General features: G+C 49.7%; 1 protein-coding gene across 2 annotated transcripts; it reads right to left on the minus strand.

Moving 5' to 3' along the window:
• Positions 1-556: 556 nt before the first annotated feature.
• On the minus strand, positions 557-4,091 carry LOC124708894 (GDSL esterase/lipase At5g45910-like). 2 transcript variants are annotated; one of them, XM_047240534.1, is made up of 5 exons: positions 3,624-4,091; positions 3,320-3,535; positions 2,783-3,211; positions 1,748-1,999; positions 557-658 (listed from the first exon to the last, which is right to left on the minus strand). In XM_047240534.1, exons 1-4 carry the CDS (start codon positions 3,868-3,870, stop codon positions 1,761-1,763), a joined length of 1,131 nt encoding a protein of 376 aa, XP_047096490.1. In that variant the 5' UTR covers positions 3,871-4,091; the 3' UTR covers positions 557-658; positions 1,748-1,760. The 2 variants fall into 2 exon arrangements, with proteins under 2 accessions (XP_047096490.1, XP_047096489.1); XM_047240533.1 differs by lacking the exon at positions 557-658 and having other exon boundaries at positions 1,546-1,999.
• Between the last annotated feature and the right edge of the window lie 8,418 nt (positions 4,092-12,509).

A 12,509-nucleotide genomic window follows, 5' to 3' on the forward strand; every position in this document is an offset into this window, starting at 1 on the left:
TTTTTCTTTTTTTGGTTATCCGTAGTGCCATTAGGGTGGTGCGTTGTTGCAGAGGCTGGGTGTATTGGTATCTTCTTGATATTAATATATTCTCTTTATCGAAAAATATGCATGAAAGAACCGACATCAAGTTCACATTCACCAACAGATATCAACTGTCCCTTACAAACACAATGTTGGATTTGTGATCTAGAGGTTTCCACTCCCTACCTCCTTTGCTTTGAAAACACGGTGCATGTGGCATGGAGTTACCTCCTTTGCTTTGAAAGCAGACCATTTGTACTTGCCTTGAACGTATAGTGCAATGTGTTTTTTATCAGTAAACATGGCAGCAAGTTGAATGAGAACTATGCAATTTCTGTCCATCCTTTATCCAGAACAGATTTGGAAGCGCAGTGCCCAAAAGAACACAACAACAAAAGCCTAACGAATTTACTTGCCAATATACAACCAACGAATATATCGCACCAACTCAAATCACGACACATTTCGCCCTATCAGGTAACCGGCGTCAAAAGATTCAGGGTCACCTTCCCGTGACACAGCCTATGTAACTTTCTAGTAAAGCCAAAAAAAAATCCAAAAAAACACACGCACACACGGATTGTACCAAGAAGGTGTAGTTTACAATGTAGAAATGGAGTCTGTATTGTATCATGTGTGTTGTTAGGATTAAAATTGTCATGTCATTGCAACCATGTAGTTTCTACAATCTTGTGATTTTAGAATCCTACGAATCAAATATGCTTACAGATTTTATTGAGAAGCATTTGTTGTCAGAACCAACAACAGTATAAGCTTGCATTCCGTTTTTGTGAGGGTGCCCCAGTTAAAAAAGTGTAAGAACATGTGCCTCCCAGTTTTTAGGTTTCAACCAATAACATGTGCCTCAAATCAACAAATGGGCTAATTCACATCTACTTTGTTCAGCTTTTTTGCTATGTGATTACCTTTATTACTCATAAAATCAAGTTCGCAATCTTAAATCACTTTTTGTGATGTGCTCGGGGTGGACTAACTCCATATGCATGAAAGAACCGACATCATGTTCACATTCACCAACAGATTTCAACTGTCCCCTAAAAACACAATGTTGGATTTGTGATCTAGAGGTTTCCACTCCCTACCTCCTTTGCTTTGAAAACACGGTGCATATGGCATGGAGTTACAACGTGAAAAAAGGGTGGTCATCTCGTTGAGAAGTAAGACAGTTGCGTGGCGGCGGAGAATAGACCATGGCGACTCAAGAAACTGCCTCCCCCTCTTTTTTTTGCGCGGTTATTAAAAATACAACCTCACATGACCGTTTTAAGCCATGTATGTTCGGTTAAATTGATTGTTGAACCCAGCACAGACCATTTGTACTTGCCTTGAACGTATAGTGCAATGTGTTTTTTATCAGTAAACATGGCACAACAAGTTGAATGACAAATATGCAATTTCTGTCCATCCTTTATCCAGAACAGATTTGGCAGCGCAGTGCCCAAAAGAACACAACAACGAAAAGCCTAACGAATTTACTTGCCAATATACAACCAACGAATATATCGCACCAACTCAAATCACGACAATTTTCGCCCTATCAGGTAACCGGCGTCAAAAGATTCAGGGTCACCTTCCCGTGACACAGCCTATGCATGTAACTTTCTAGTAAAGCCAAAAAAAAACCCAAAAAAACACACGCACACACGGATTATACCAAGAAGGTGTAGTTTACAATGTAGAAATGGAGTCTGTATTGTATCATGTGTGTTGTTAGGTTAATAGACCATGTCGTCGCGGAGGAGGCTGGCGATGGGCGGGTGCGCGTAGGGGCCCTTGAGCCAGGTGTTGGCGATGAAGCGGTAGGGCGCCTCGGTGAGGTGGATGCCGTCCCAGCTGACGTGGGAGTCTGGGTCGTCGCACGTCGTGGCGCCGGGCAGGCCACACGACGCGCTCATGTTGTAGTTGTATGGCCCGCCGCCGCCGCAGCACGCTCGCAGGGCTCCCCTCCGGTACCCTGCAATTCACCATAACTTACCGCGTCAGATTACGCATTATTCGACTAGTGGTAATTATTTGCAATTACTACTTGCAGCCCCAAACATTAGCACAAGTAACTTTGGAAAAAATTTGGAGAAATGCTCTGTTTTTGAATGCTTTTTTTTAGTACCTTTATGAGGTCTCTTTGGATGATCAATGTGTCACATGTGTGTGCTATGTGATCACAACTCGCATGCCATTTGGGTGATGATCAGTTGAGCTAAAGCAGATGGCATTTTGTGTCCCTAATAATCCATGGAAGTTAAGCTGGTACAGTGCCCAACTTGGGCACTGCAGGAATGGGGAATGGAACCCAGTGCCTGAACAGCTATATGTATGTTTGTGTGTTGGTAGGTGGAAGTCACTCGCAACCAGGCCCTGCTCACAACGATGTTGCTCTGGCCTCTGACACAGGCGTATCTACAGCACCATCACTCCTAGGAACACTACCTCTGCTGCTGCACTCATCAGGCCCAGCCTCGCCCCGAGATCCTCGCGCGCCCATCGCACAATCACTCACTACAGTTACGGTCGGTCGTCATCCTGCAAGCTCCTACTAGTAACGTCGCATGGGGCAAAAATTCATGTACCTGTCGAACCTGAAACTAACGCCCATAATGGCTGCCACTGCTCCTGACACGGCGGCACTAGCTAGTCCCCTGTATCTATCTATCTCATCGGAACAGCAGAGGAGAACAGAGCAGTGCCATGGTACTAGGAATCAATCAGATTATCAGAGGAAGAAGATGGCTGAGCGTACCGTAGAGGTGCGGCGTCCTCGCGAACTGGATGTAGGGCGTGTAGTAGTCGGCGTAGATGATGCGCGCCTCGGGCCGGCGGCGCTGCAGCTGGTCCAGCGCGATCCGGAGCATGGCGTTGTGGTAGAGGGCGACGCTGTTGAACTTCTTGAGGCACCCGGTGCGCGGGTCGTAGTCGCTCCGGTCGTCGGTGGCGTACATGGTGAGCGTGATGGGGATGCAGCCGGCGGGGAGGTTCCCCGGCACCACCACGTGCCGCGCGCCCTCGTCCAGGATGGCCTCGATGCCGCCGATCATGGACGCCACCACCGCCGGCACCATCTCCGTCTTCACCCTCTCCAGGCTCCACTCCGCCTTCCACGCGAAGCTGTAGTCGTTGCCCCCGAACTCGCCGAACACGAACAGCGCCTTGCCGAACAAAGAACTGCACTCTGCATTTCCATTTGTTCCGCTTTTTAGGACATGTACTATGTAAAAAAGAAACTCGGAACATGGAGGATTGACAGCAGCGGGCGTCGTTGATTAATGAATTGGGTTACCTTGCGGTGATGAGCAGATGGTCTTCTTGACCTCCTGGAACCACTCGAGCTGGCAGTTCATGGAGGTGTTGAAGGGCGGGATGCTCCACACGTTGTTGTCCCTGAAGTACTTGAGGTCCAGCGCGGTGGCGCCCATGACCGCGAAGTTGGCGCCCTGGGTGAAGTTGGTGCCCTTGTTCGCCGAAGGCGGCAGCAGCGGAACTCCCAACGCCTCGGCTGCACCAACCACATACATAAATCAGTCAGACCATCAACTATCCGATTCAGGAATTCACGTATTCGACGGAGCAGAACAAGTACGTACCCAGGAAGTCGATGACGAGTCGTCCGTTGGAGCATCGCGCGTAGGGCGGAGGGAACTTGGGCATGTTTGGCAGCTTGCCGGAGTTGATGATGACGAAGTTGCCCGTGTCGGAGAAGGAGTCGCCGAAGCTGAAGATGGCGTTGTAGTAGGGCGGCAGCGGGTCCGCCAACGTCTCGGCCGCGGCGGCCAGACACAGACACAGGTGGAGGACGCACCACGACGGCGACCCTCTCGTCCTCCGCTCCATGGCCACCAGATTAAGTTGGCACCTCGCCAAACAATGTGCCCAAGGAAGAGAAGGAGAAGTAGAAGTAGGACGGCTAAGAGACAGAGCTGCTTAGGGGATTGTTATATAGCAGGGCAGGGCACATGGATCATCACAGCTTACAAGGTGGTGCTGGTAATTATGCTACCCCTGTTAGAAAAAGAATTTCCGATTCTCTCCCCTCTTCTTTCTTAGTGGGCGGCCTATGATGGGCTAGCTAAGCTGTGGATTACTTCTGGAAGGATGAATCGATGAACAAGGGAGATTAATTGGAGGTTTTGTTTGGGTGCATGACATGACTTTGACAGGAAGGTAGTTCAAGACAAGGAACACATGCCTTGCTTGCTCGGTGGGTTTTTCAGGGAGCGCATGTGTCGCCTGGGGACAGCTACACGGAAGGGATATGTTACTTATCTAGCTTCTTAACCATAATCTACTACTAGCCGTTAAGGGGGGCAGAAAACATTTCGTTACTGTTGGGAAATTAAAGGCACATACATCAACATGAACGCATGCATTTTCATAATCTTCAGCGCACTACTGAAGGGCAAAAAGAATGCTGAAGATTCCTCCTTGGCATTGTTATATGTTTTCTAACTCGAGGTTCATCTGGACAGGGCCAAGGGTGGAGTCAAAGGGAAGATGGAATCATACGGCGCGCAGCAGGGAGAGGGGCAGCACTAACGCTCCCCAGATAGGGCTGAGAAAATTAGTATTGGGGATTTGGCTATCTCCATACCTCCATCCATCTGACCACCCCCCATCCCTGTTCATGGCCAGCCACCACGACGTATCTCTCTCCCCCCGATCGTGCTGTGCAAATTGTAGATCGGGCCGCATCGTCTCTGCCGTCGACACCTACCTGCCAGTACAAGGAAAGGTCTTTACCTATGCGACGTGCGCGAGAAGCTTTATCCATACTCCGTCCGTTTCATAATTCTTATCCTGATTTTAGTTTAAATTCAAACTACAATCTAGCAGCCCAACTTATTTTGGACACCATTTATATTCCTTTTGCTCTGTTTGGGTCGGGCCGCGGACACTAAATTAGTTGTCCGTTCATGTTTATCTGTTTGGATCGGCTAGCCTCAATGGTCCGATGCATTTTGGTCTAGCCCGTCCATTTTATTTTTATTTCACTTTATTTTGAACACAGTCTCCTTGTATATAGGAAACAATAAAGTTACAAACAAATTACATATAGATAGCTTTTTACCTTTGTTACATCCAGATAAACGACATAATTCAAATGCATTGTTGTGCAGGAAATAATAGAACATAGTTCACAATTAAACAGATAAAAATAAGATGGGATGACTACTCATTGTTGTACTCATGGCCTGCCGATGCCCATTGATGCTCGGTCAGATCCGCCTAAAGACTGTCGTGAATGTGGATATGACGGAGCTCAACATATAGGGGAACTCCTCAAACAATGAAACCCTAGGCTGCGGCTCAACCAACTCATTCTGAAATTGCCATCCTTGAACATGCAGGTTGTTATTGCGCTCTTACTAAACGATCATGTTGTGCATGATCACACACAACATGTCATCACCTCCTACATGGTCTGAAGGTTCCATGTTCTAGCAGGGTAACAACAATAGTCGATCGAGGTTGGAGCACACCAAATGCTTGTTTTACATCTTCCCCGCATGTCTCATGATGTTTGGCAAACCTCTTAATTTTATCCGTTTGGGATCACAGGTCGTCTTAACTAGTGTGGAGAGAGATGGTGCTCGTTGATATCATTGTGAGAACCGACCATGTCAAAGAAAGTTCCAAATCCACAAATATTATGATGCAAGTGCCTCAAGAATGACAGTGTATCCTTCCGCATGCCCGCTAAAACTGCTCCTGCCATACAAATGGACAGTTCTTCCACTTCTAGTGCATGCAATCTATGCTACCTATCATCCCATGAAACTCTCTTGCCTCGTTGATTGGCAAAAGCCGTGCAGCGTCGGCCACGTGTCTTGTGCTACTACGTTCATGTCCATCCCTCTTCTAATTGGAATAACTGCATTGCCAAAGAACTCATCTGAAACTTGGGCTTGAGAGCATTTGGCTCTCTCAAGTAAACTCGCCGAACACTGCAACCATGTCTTGGCAGAACTTGTACATCCCATAAAGGTAGGTGGTCTCTCTCTTTCGCAAGTGCTCATCAATGAGATCACCTAGCACTCCATATGCAAGCATACGAAATAGTTGTTGAACACTTCTCATTAGAGGTGAAGCCTAGCTTACTAGTAGCATCGGACTTGCATCTGAAGTAGGGGTTGTAGTCCCTGACGCCTCGTAGAATAGTCGAGAACAAGTCTCTTGACATCCGGAAGCGGCCGGAACAGTTTCGCCATGAAGACTGGCTTCGTGGGGTGGACGTAGTCCTGCCAGTGCCGGTACTGGCCAGCCTCTTGATTGTCCGCCGCATTGGCCCTACGAGCCTTGTCTAGCCCATGTGCACAGGCTTCTGCCGCTAAGTGTGGTTATTGATAAGGAAGACCACAGCAATCATAAGCTCCAAAGAGCCCTTTGACTCCTCGTCCGAGACGAGCTCTCCATGATGGTGTTGAAGAAGAACTCGGTAGACTTGTTGAGGTCCATCTGTGGCCAACAATGACGCATCAATGGCCAGTATACATGGCTCAAATGGCCGAAAATGGCGTAGGTTTCTGTACCTCAAACTTGGTTTCGCAATTTGCTGAAGAGGTCCTGGACGTCGATGTCGGTGGCCAGGTCCGAGCTAATGGGCGGCGAACATGGTCTGGGAATAGTACCGACATGTGGTCTCTAGGGGGATGGCACCAACTGCAGTCTCTAACGAGTTGCGGCAAAGACAGATGGTGCCGACAATGGTGAAGGGGGAGGGTGGGCGGCGGCTTTCCTCTAGGGTTGTAAGGAGAGGGAGGGGCGCGTTTTCTGTGGCTACTGCATACGTTGTCACTGGCGGGTGGACCCTTGGACTAGTTGAAGGTGACACGCGCATATGTGGCTTGTGTCGCTTTGCGAGCCCGGATTTAAACCGGGAATGCGTTGTTGGCGGGAACAGGACGGGTCATTTTACGTTGAACCGCTAATATATAGTTTTACACTTCTACTCATTTCCTATCATGTAGACTGAAATGGATACATTTGATCCGTTTAGGCGGACCGCTCGAGCTCGTAGCACAAATTACGAAACAGAGAGATGATGTTCGTACCACTGAAACGCTGGTGGCGGTAGAGATCGTAGCGAGAAAGTTTACGCGATGGATTGAAAAGGTGGCGCAGTCGGATGAGTGGGAGGACTGTGCGAGCAGGGTGCAAAAGTGAGGGAGCGTGGCCTGCGAGATTCCGGTTGGTGGGAACGGACAAGGGAAGCTTACCCGCCTTTCTCAACGGCTCACAATTTTTGTTTCACACTAACTGTGACATGTAATCGAGTACTCTGGGGATGTGCGGGACTCTAAAAGTGCTCGGTTATTCTGATTGCAGCTATACCGATCGATGAGGAGCTTTGGGACGCAGAGCAGGGTACTCAAATTCATGAAGGAAAGGTTTCCAGAGAAAAAAATTGATGGCAGAAAGAAGACTAAAGTACGTGTATTTGTACTCCATCGGCTAAAAGGAGAAAGATTATGATGATGATGATTTCTCGGCCCATCGCCCATCATAACTTTCGAAACAAGTGTAAGGTACAGTGAGGAATGGGTCTCAAGAAAAATAAAAGTTTACCTCAGTTAAGGCGATCATCCTTCGCTTTTGATGGGATCCTCAGGCTCTAATATCTGCCTCCCATCAACGGCTATCTCGGGCCATGGAGGTGCGGCGGATTGCGGCTCTCATCGGCGGGAGGGTTTCGTTTCTCAATTTTAGGTGATTCGTTTCCCGTCTTTACTGTTTTTGTTTGTATGGACGGCGCTTAGGTGGTGGTGACGGCGCCTCGTGCAATAATGTTTCCCTGACTTCTACCCCATCTCGATGGCGACGTCGAGAAGCTTGTGGGTATGGTGTGGTCTTCAAGGATCTTCGGATCATCAAGAAGCTTCATCGGCAATTCATCCTACTTCTTCATCTCCGGGAGGGATGTGGTCTTTTCGACCCGTTCGGCGACTTCCCGCCCGCAACCAACAACGTTAGGCAGACTCAGGGAGGAGCGGCAGCGGCGGCGCGCCATCAACACGGTCTACAGGTTGAAGATGAGGGGCTTCTCAAGGATCTCGTTCTATTTTTTATTTTTCTTGAGCTGCTTTGTTTGATGTTTCTTTTAATGCCAGTGTCCTATTTGAAAAAAAATGGGAACATCTACATCGGCTCGGCGCAATTTAGTTATTAAAACAGACCGTTTGCGTTGTCAAGTCTTGCTGCAGCGGGTGGATGCATTTCTTTTTTCTTTTAGGCTGTCAAGGTTGTTAATGACGATTAACGTCCCTTCGTGCCTTGCAGCCGGCAGTTACCTATACCTGATTTCCCGCGCGACCGAGCGATTGGCGCGCGTGGCCCCTATTTCATGCGCGGGAAACATAATGTTGATTCCCGCCCTATCGTGCCTACAAAAGGGATGGCGCCGCCGGCTGACCAGGGCAAACCCTAATTAATAATCCTTTCTCCAATCCATGGCCGACCACGACCGCACCTGAAACCGTGTTCCACCATGGCTCGTGTCCGCTATCTGGATGCTCCGGACAGAGTGGAGCTAGAGGTGTTGGCCGTGTTTGGGGCGGAAGAGACTGCAGCCTACTCCCGCGAGGACGAGCTCTATGTGCCCTACCGGGAGGGCATGAGGGAGGTGGCAGCGTGCGTGGCCGTCACCTAAGAGGACGAGCGGGTGTTCCTCTAGTCGCTTCACCTCCAGCCTCCATCGGCGACCCACGCCGACATCCAGGGGGCCAGTGCCAGGCTCGCCGAGGAGAGGGCGCAGCTCCGGGAGTCGCAGGAAGCCCTATGCGTCCTAGGAGCCCAGCCCACGAACGCCGTCTACCTCGACGACGACGAGGGCTTGGGCGTGACGGACGAGCAGCGGGCGCTGTTCGCGTCGTTCGGGACCATCCCGTCGGACACCTATCATCGTCAGGCCGAGGCGACGGTGGAGCAAGCGTGCTCCGGAGCGCTCGCCATGAGGCAGACGTACGAGTTGGCGGTTTCAGCGCCGTTCCACCGCACGGCGTGTGAGGAGCTAGTGGCAACGAGGCGGCGGGAGCAGCCGCGGGTGGACCAAGAGAACCGGGAGCTAGAGGAGGACTTCGATGGCCATCACGACAACGGACCTGGCCCGCTACTAGGCTGACAGGGGCACGGCTAGAGCGGCTGCAATAGCCCGCTGTTACGACGCTTTGGCCGAGGGGCAAGTGCGCCACTGGCATGATGATACACCCGCTACCATTCGTCGTCGGGTGTCCTGTGCCGCCCGCCCGGGCCAGCCGCCGTAGTTTTTTTTCGATAAAGGCACCACCCTAATGGCACCCAGCCTCTGCAATAACGCACCACCCTAATGGCACCACGGATGCACACAGCCAAAAAAAGGAAAAGAAACTAAGAAACAAAAGTCCCGCTACAGTATCTCGGGCCTAACAACAGCAATACATCCACCGCCATGACAACACCTGAATTACGAACTCTTCAAAAAACGACGCCTCCAAGAAGGGAACAGTGCTCAAACACCGTCGTCGCCCGATCAAAGATCTTGGGTTTTCACCCTGAAGATAGTCCCCGCTCTCAAAACAATGCCTCCACCAAGATCATTGCCAGGCACAACCAGTTAAGGCCAGACCTTGGGTTTTCACCCTGAAAGGTAAGACTCTGCACTTCACCTGTGTTGTCGCCCCCTCTTTCATACCGGTGATGTGAAGCCCGGAACACCAAGCAAACCCTTCAACAGCGCGGAGACTTGAACCTCCCTTAGCTAGTCCTCCCCTCCGGTCTTCATGAAATTCTCTTCTTTCGACTTTCATCATGGATCCATAGTCACTTGATGTCAACACAGAAAAAGAGCTTCGCGCCGCTCCCTCCATAACCAATCGGTCGGAATAAAAGCATGGGTGCGCACGACTGAATACCTCCGATCCAAGCAAACTCCGTGCAAAGCACTGTTACATTTGCCGGCGGAGCCTTCCGGAACTCAACCCCCCGGCCAGATCACGAGTCCAGGCCTCCGGTAGGTCCTCCTCTTCACGCAAGAGAGGCCCTAGGACCGCCGGTTTATTCAGCTCGGACCCCCACGTCGGCGACCATCCCGGGCTAGCCAATCCAGCCCTGTACCGGCGACACCATCGCCGGCTTCCATGTTCCTCCATCTCGCCGCCGGATCGCGGTGATAGATCAAGGATCCACCACCACCAACCGCAGGCCGACCCTCGCCGTAGTTTAGGTTAACTCATATCTTATTATCTTTGTAAAGATGATCTTTTTTGGCTAAATAATATTAATGAAAACTTTTTACTTAAATGAGTCGGTCAGACGGATGCGCAAACTAACCATGATGTGTCCGTGTAGAAATTTAAGTTGTAGAGGCATTCACGGTCTAAATTTTGGCTAAATAATATTATCTTTGTAGACGCATTCACGGTCTAAATTTAAGTTAGAAATGCATCTCCATGAACAGTTCGGTCAATCTACCTTAAGCCACTCGACTGTAGCCAAACCTAAATTTTAACCACGCACGCAGACGTAAACAAATTAAAAGTGTCGGTCCGATTGAAATGCGCTCAACTCGACCTATCCTTACTCGATCGACGTGATTAAGTCGGAGCAATATTAAACCAGCAGCGATAGAAAATTCCAAATTCGGAAAAAAACAATTCCACCGCACCGACAGCGTTTAGCCGTCCCGGCGCGGCGCCCACGTCGCCGGAGACGATGCTCCTCGTATAAACCAGTTTTCTAATGGCGGACGCATGGACTTGGCTGCCGAGGAAGCCCGTGTGGTTCCGAGCCGCCGCAGTTCTTGGTTTCCACGATCATCTCTCCCCCGCATCCCGTGGCGCATTAATCGCCGCGCTCCCTTCCCCGCCGATCAAACAAACAGATCGTCATCGATCTTCCTGCGCTTTACTGCTCAGATCGATCTTAATTAATCACCATCACCGTCACATCAGATCAGATCAGATCGGCCTTCTGAAGAAGAATTGTTATGGCTTTCCACTGCGCTAGCTTTTGACCTGCAGTGTGGTTATTTTAGCTTTACGTTGACATTCCAAGGGCTCAAATCAGATGGAGGCATGGAGCAGAGTCTCTCCGCGACGCGTCGGATGTGGATCTGTAGCTCCAGCAGACCATAACATGCGGCCTTCGGCTCCATACCACCCCTTCTGTTGCTTCACTTCTTCCTTCTTGTCTATCAGTACTAGCTTAACCTTATGATTCCTCGTCATGAAATTAAGTAGCTACTGGTGTGTTCAGTGGACTAATTAGTGGACCACTAAGAAACGGACATTCCAAAGTGACAAGCATACCTTTTTTTTAGGCGAAAACAAACTTGCTAGGTGCTACATACCTACTACGTACAGTGCTTTAACTTGGAGCGTTTCATGTATGGCTGCCTTTCAGATAATGCATCCTAGGGCATACTTAGCATATCCCTTATAATTAGCCCTCAAACGGCCGCTTACAATCCACTTCTTATATTCGATGCGGTAAATAAAAAACGGTTCCTAGTCGATCCCATAATTCCATAAACTAACATTTTCCCTCATCTAGCCAATTCGTACTTGGAGAAGGTAAGAAGCTTGGCTGGCGGTCGGAGCTGTGAGAAGGTCGGCCGGGCTGCGAGACGGCCTACCGTCGACGGAGGAGACTGGAAAACGAAGATTCTACTCTAAACCTGGTTGTCGGTCACGCAATAAACTTGCCACGGTCAAATTTCATCGACCTTCCTCGATTCTATCACCGCCTAGTTCTATTGCACGTGTTCTCTACAACATCTACATCCTCCGCTACCCCCGTTTTGAAACAAATCGAGCTTTGAGTGGCTCCATTTTGGAGCAAGTCGACGCGGCGGTGACAACTGAGATATGGCTGGATTCACGCGACAACAGCGACCGACAAGCGAATCGGAGTGGGGCACGAGGGAGGTGAAGACTGCGGGGGTGTTGGCGGAGGCTAATGGTGGTCGCCGGAGGCGACAATGCTGTGCCGGAGGGGGAGAGTGTTGGCACAGTTGTGGAGGCTAGAACTTTTTCTATAGCTGCAGCAGAATATATTCGAGAGTCGACCGACAGAAGGAGTAAAAAATTATACTCCTAGGATTGAAGGAATTGGCTGTATCCGGTATATTACCCTATAACAAAATATTTTACATCTCTAACCGATTTTAAGGGATAGGTTAGAGATAACCGATTTTAAGGATAGGTTAGACATGCACTTGGGTTCACTGAACCACGCGCGCATGTGCTGATGTGAGCCCCGTGTCACTTCACTTGGTTGGCCTAGCAACATTGGCTGTCTCGGTACGTGCCCATACATGACTCGTCGCTCGTGCCCACTCCACACATTACACGACCCAGAGTGGGCTAGCTGCTGCCAGATGGTTTCAGCCCGTTCTTGTGCGCGATGTAGCTGGTGGTGCTGTCACTCAGAGCTCAGAGAACTATCAGCAACTGCGTCTTAATTATGCACCATTTCAACTACGACACGGGCGTTTGATA

The sequence above is a fragment of the Lolium rigidum genome, chromosome 4 (genome assembly GCF_022539505.1).
Source record: "Lolium rigidum isolate FL_2022 chromosome 4, APGP_CSIRO_Lrig_0.1, whole genome shotgun sequence".
Taxonomy (NCBI): Eukaryota; Viridiplantae; Streptophyta; class Magnoliopsida; order Poales; family Poaceae; genus Lolium; species Lolium rigidum.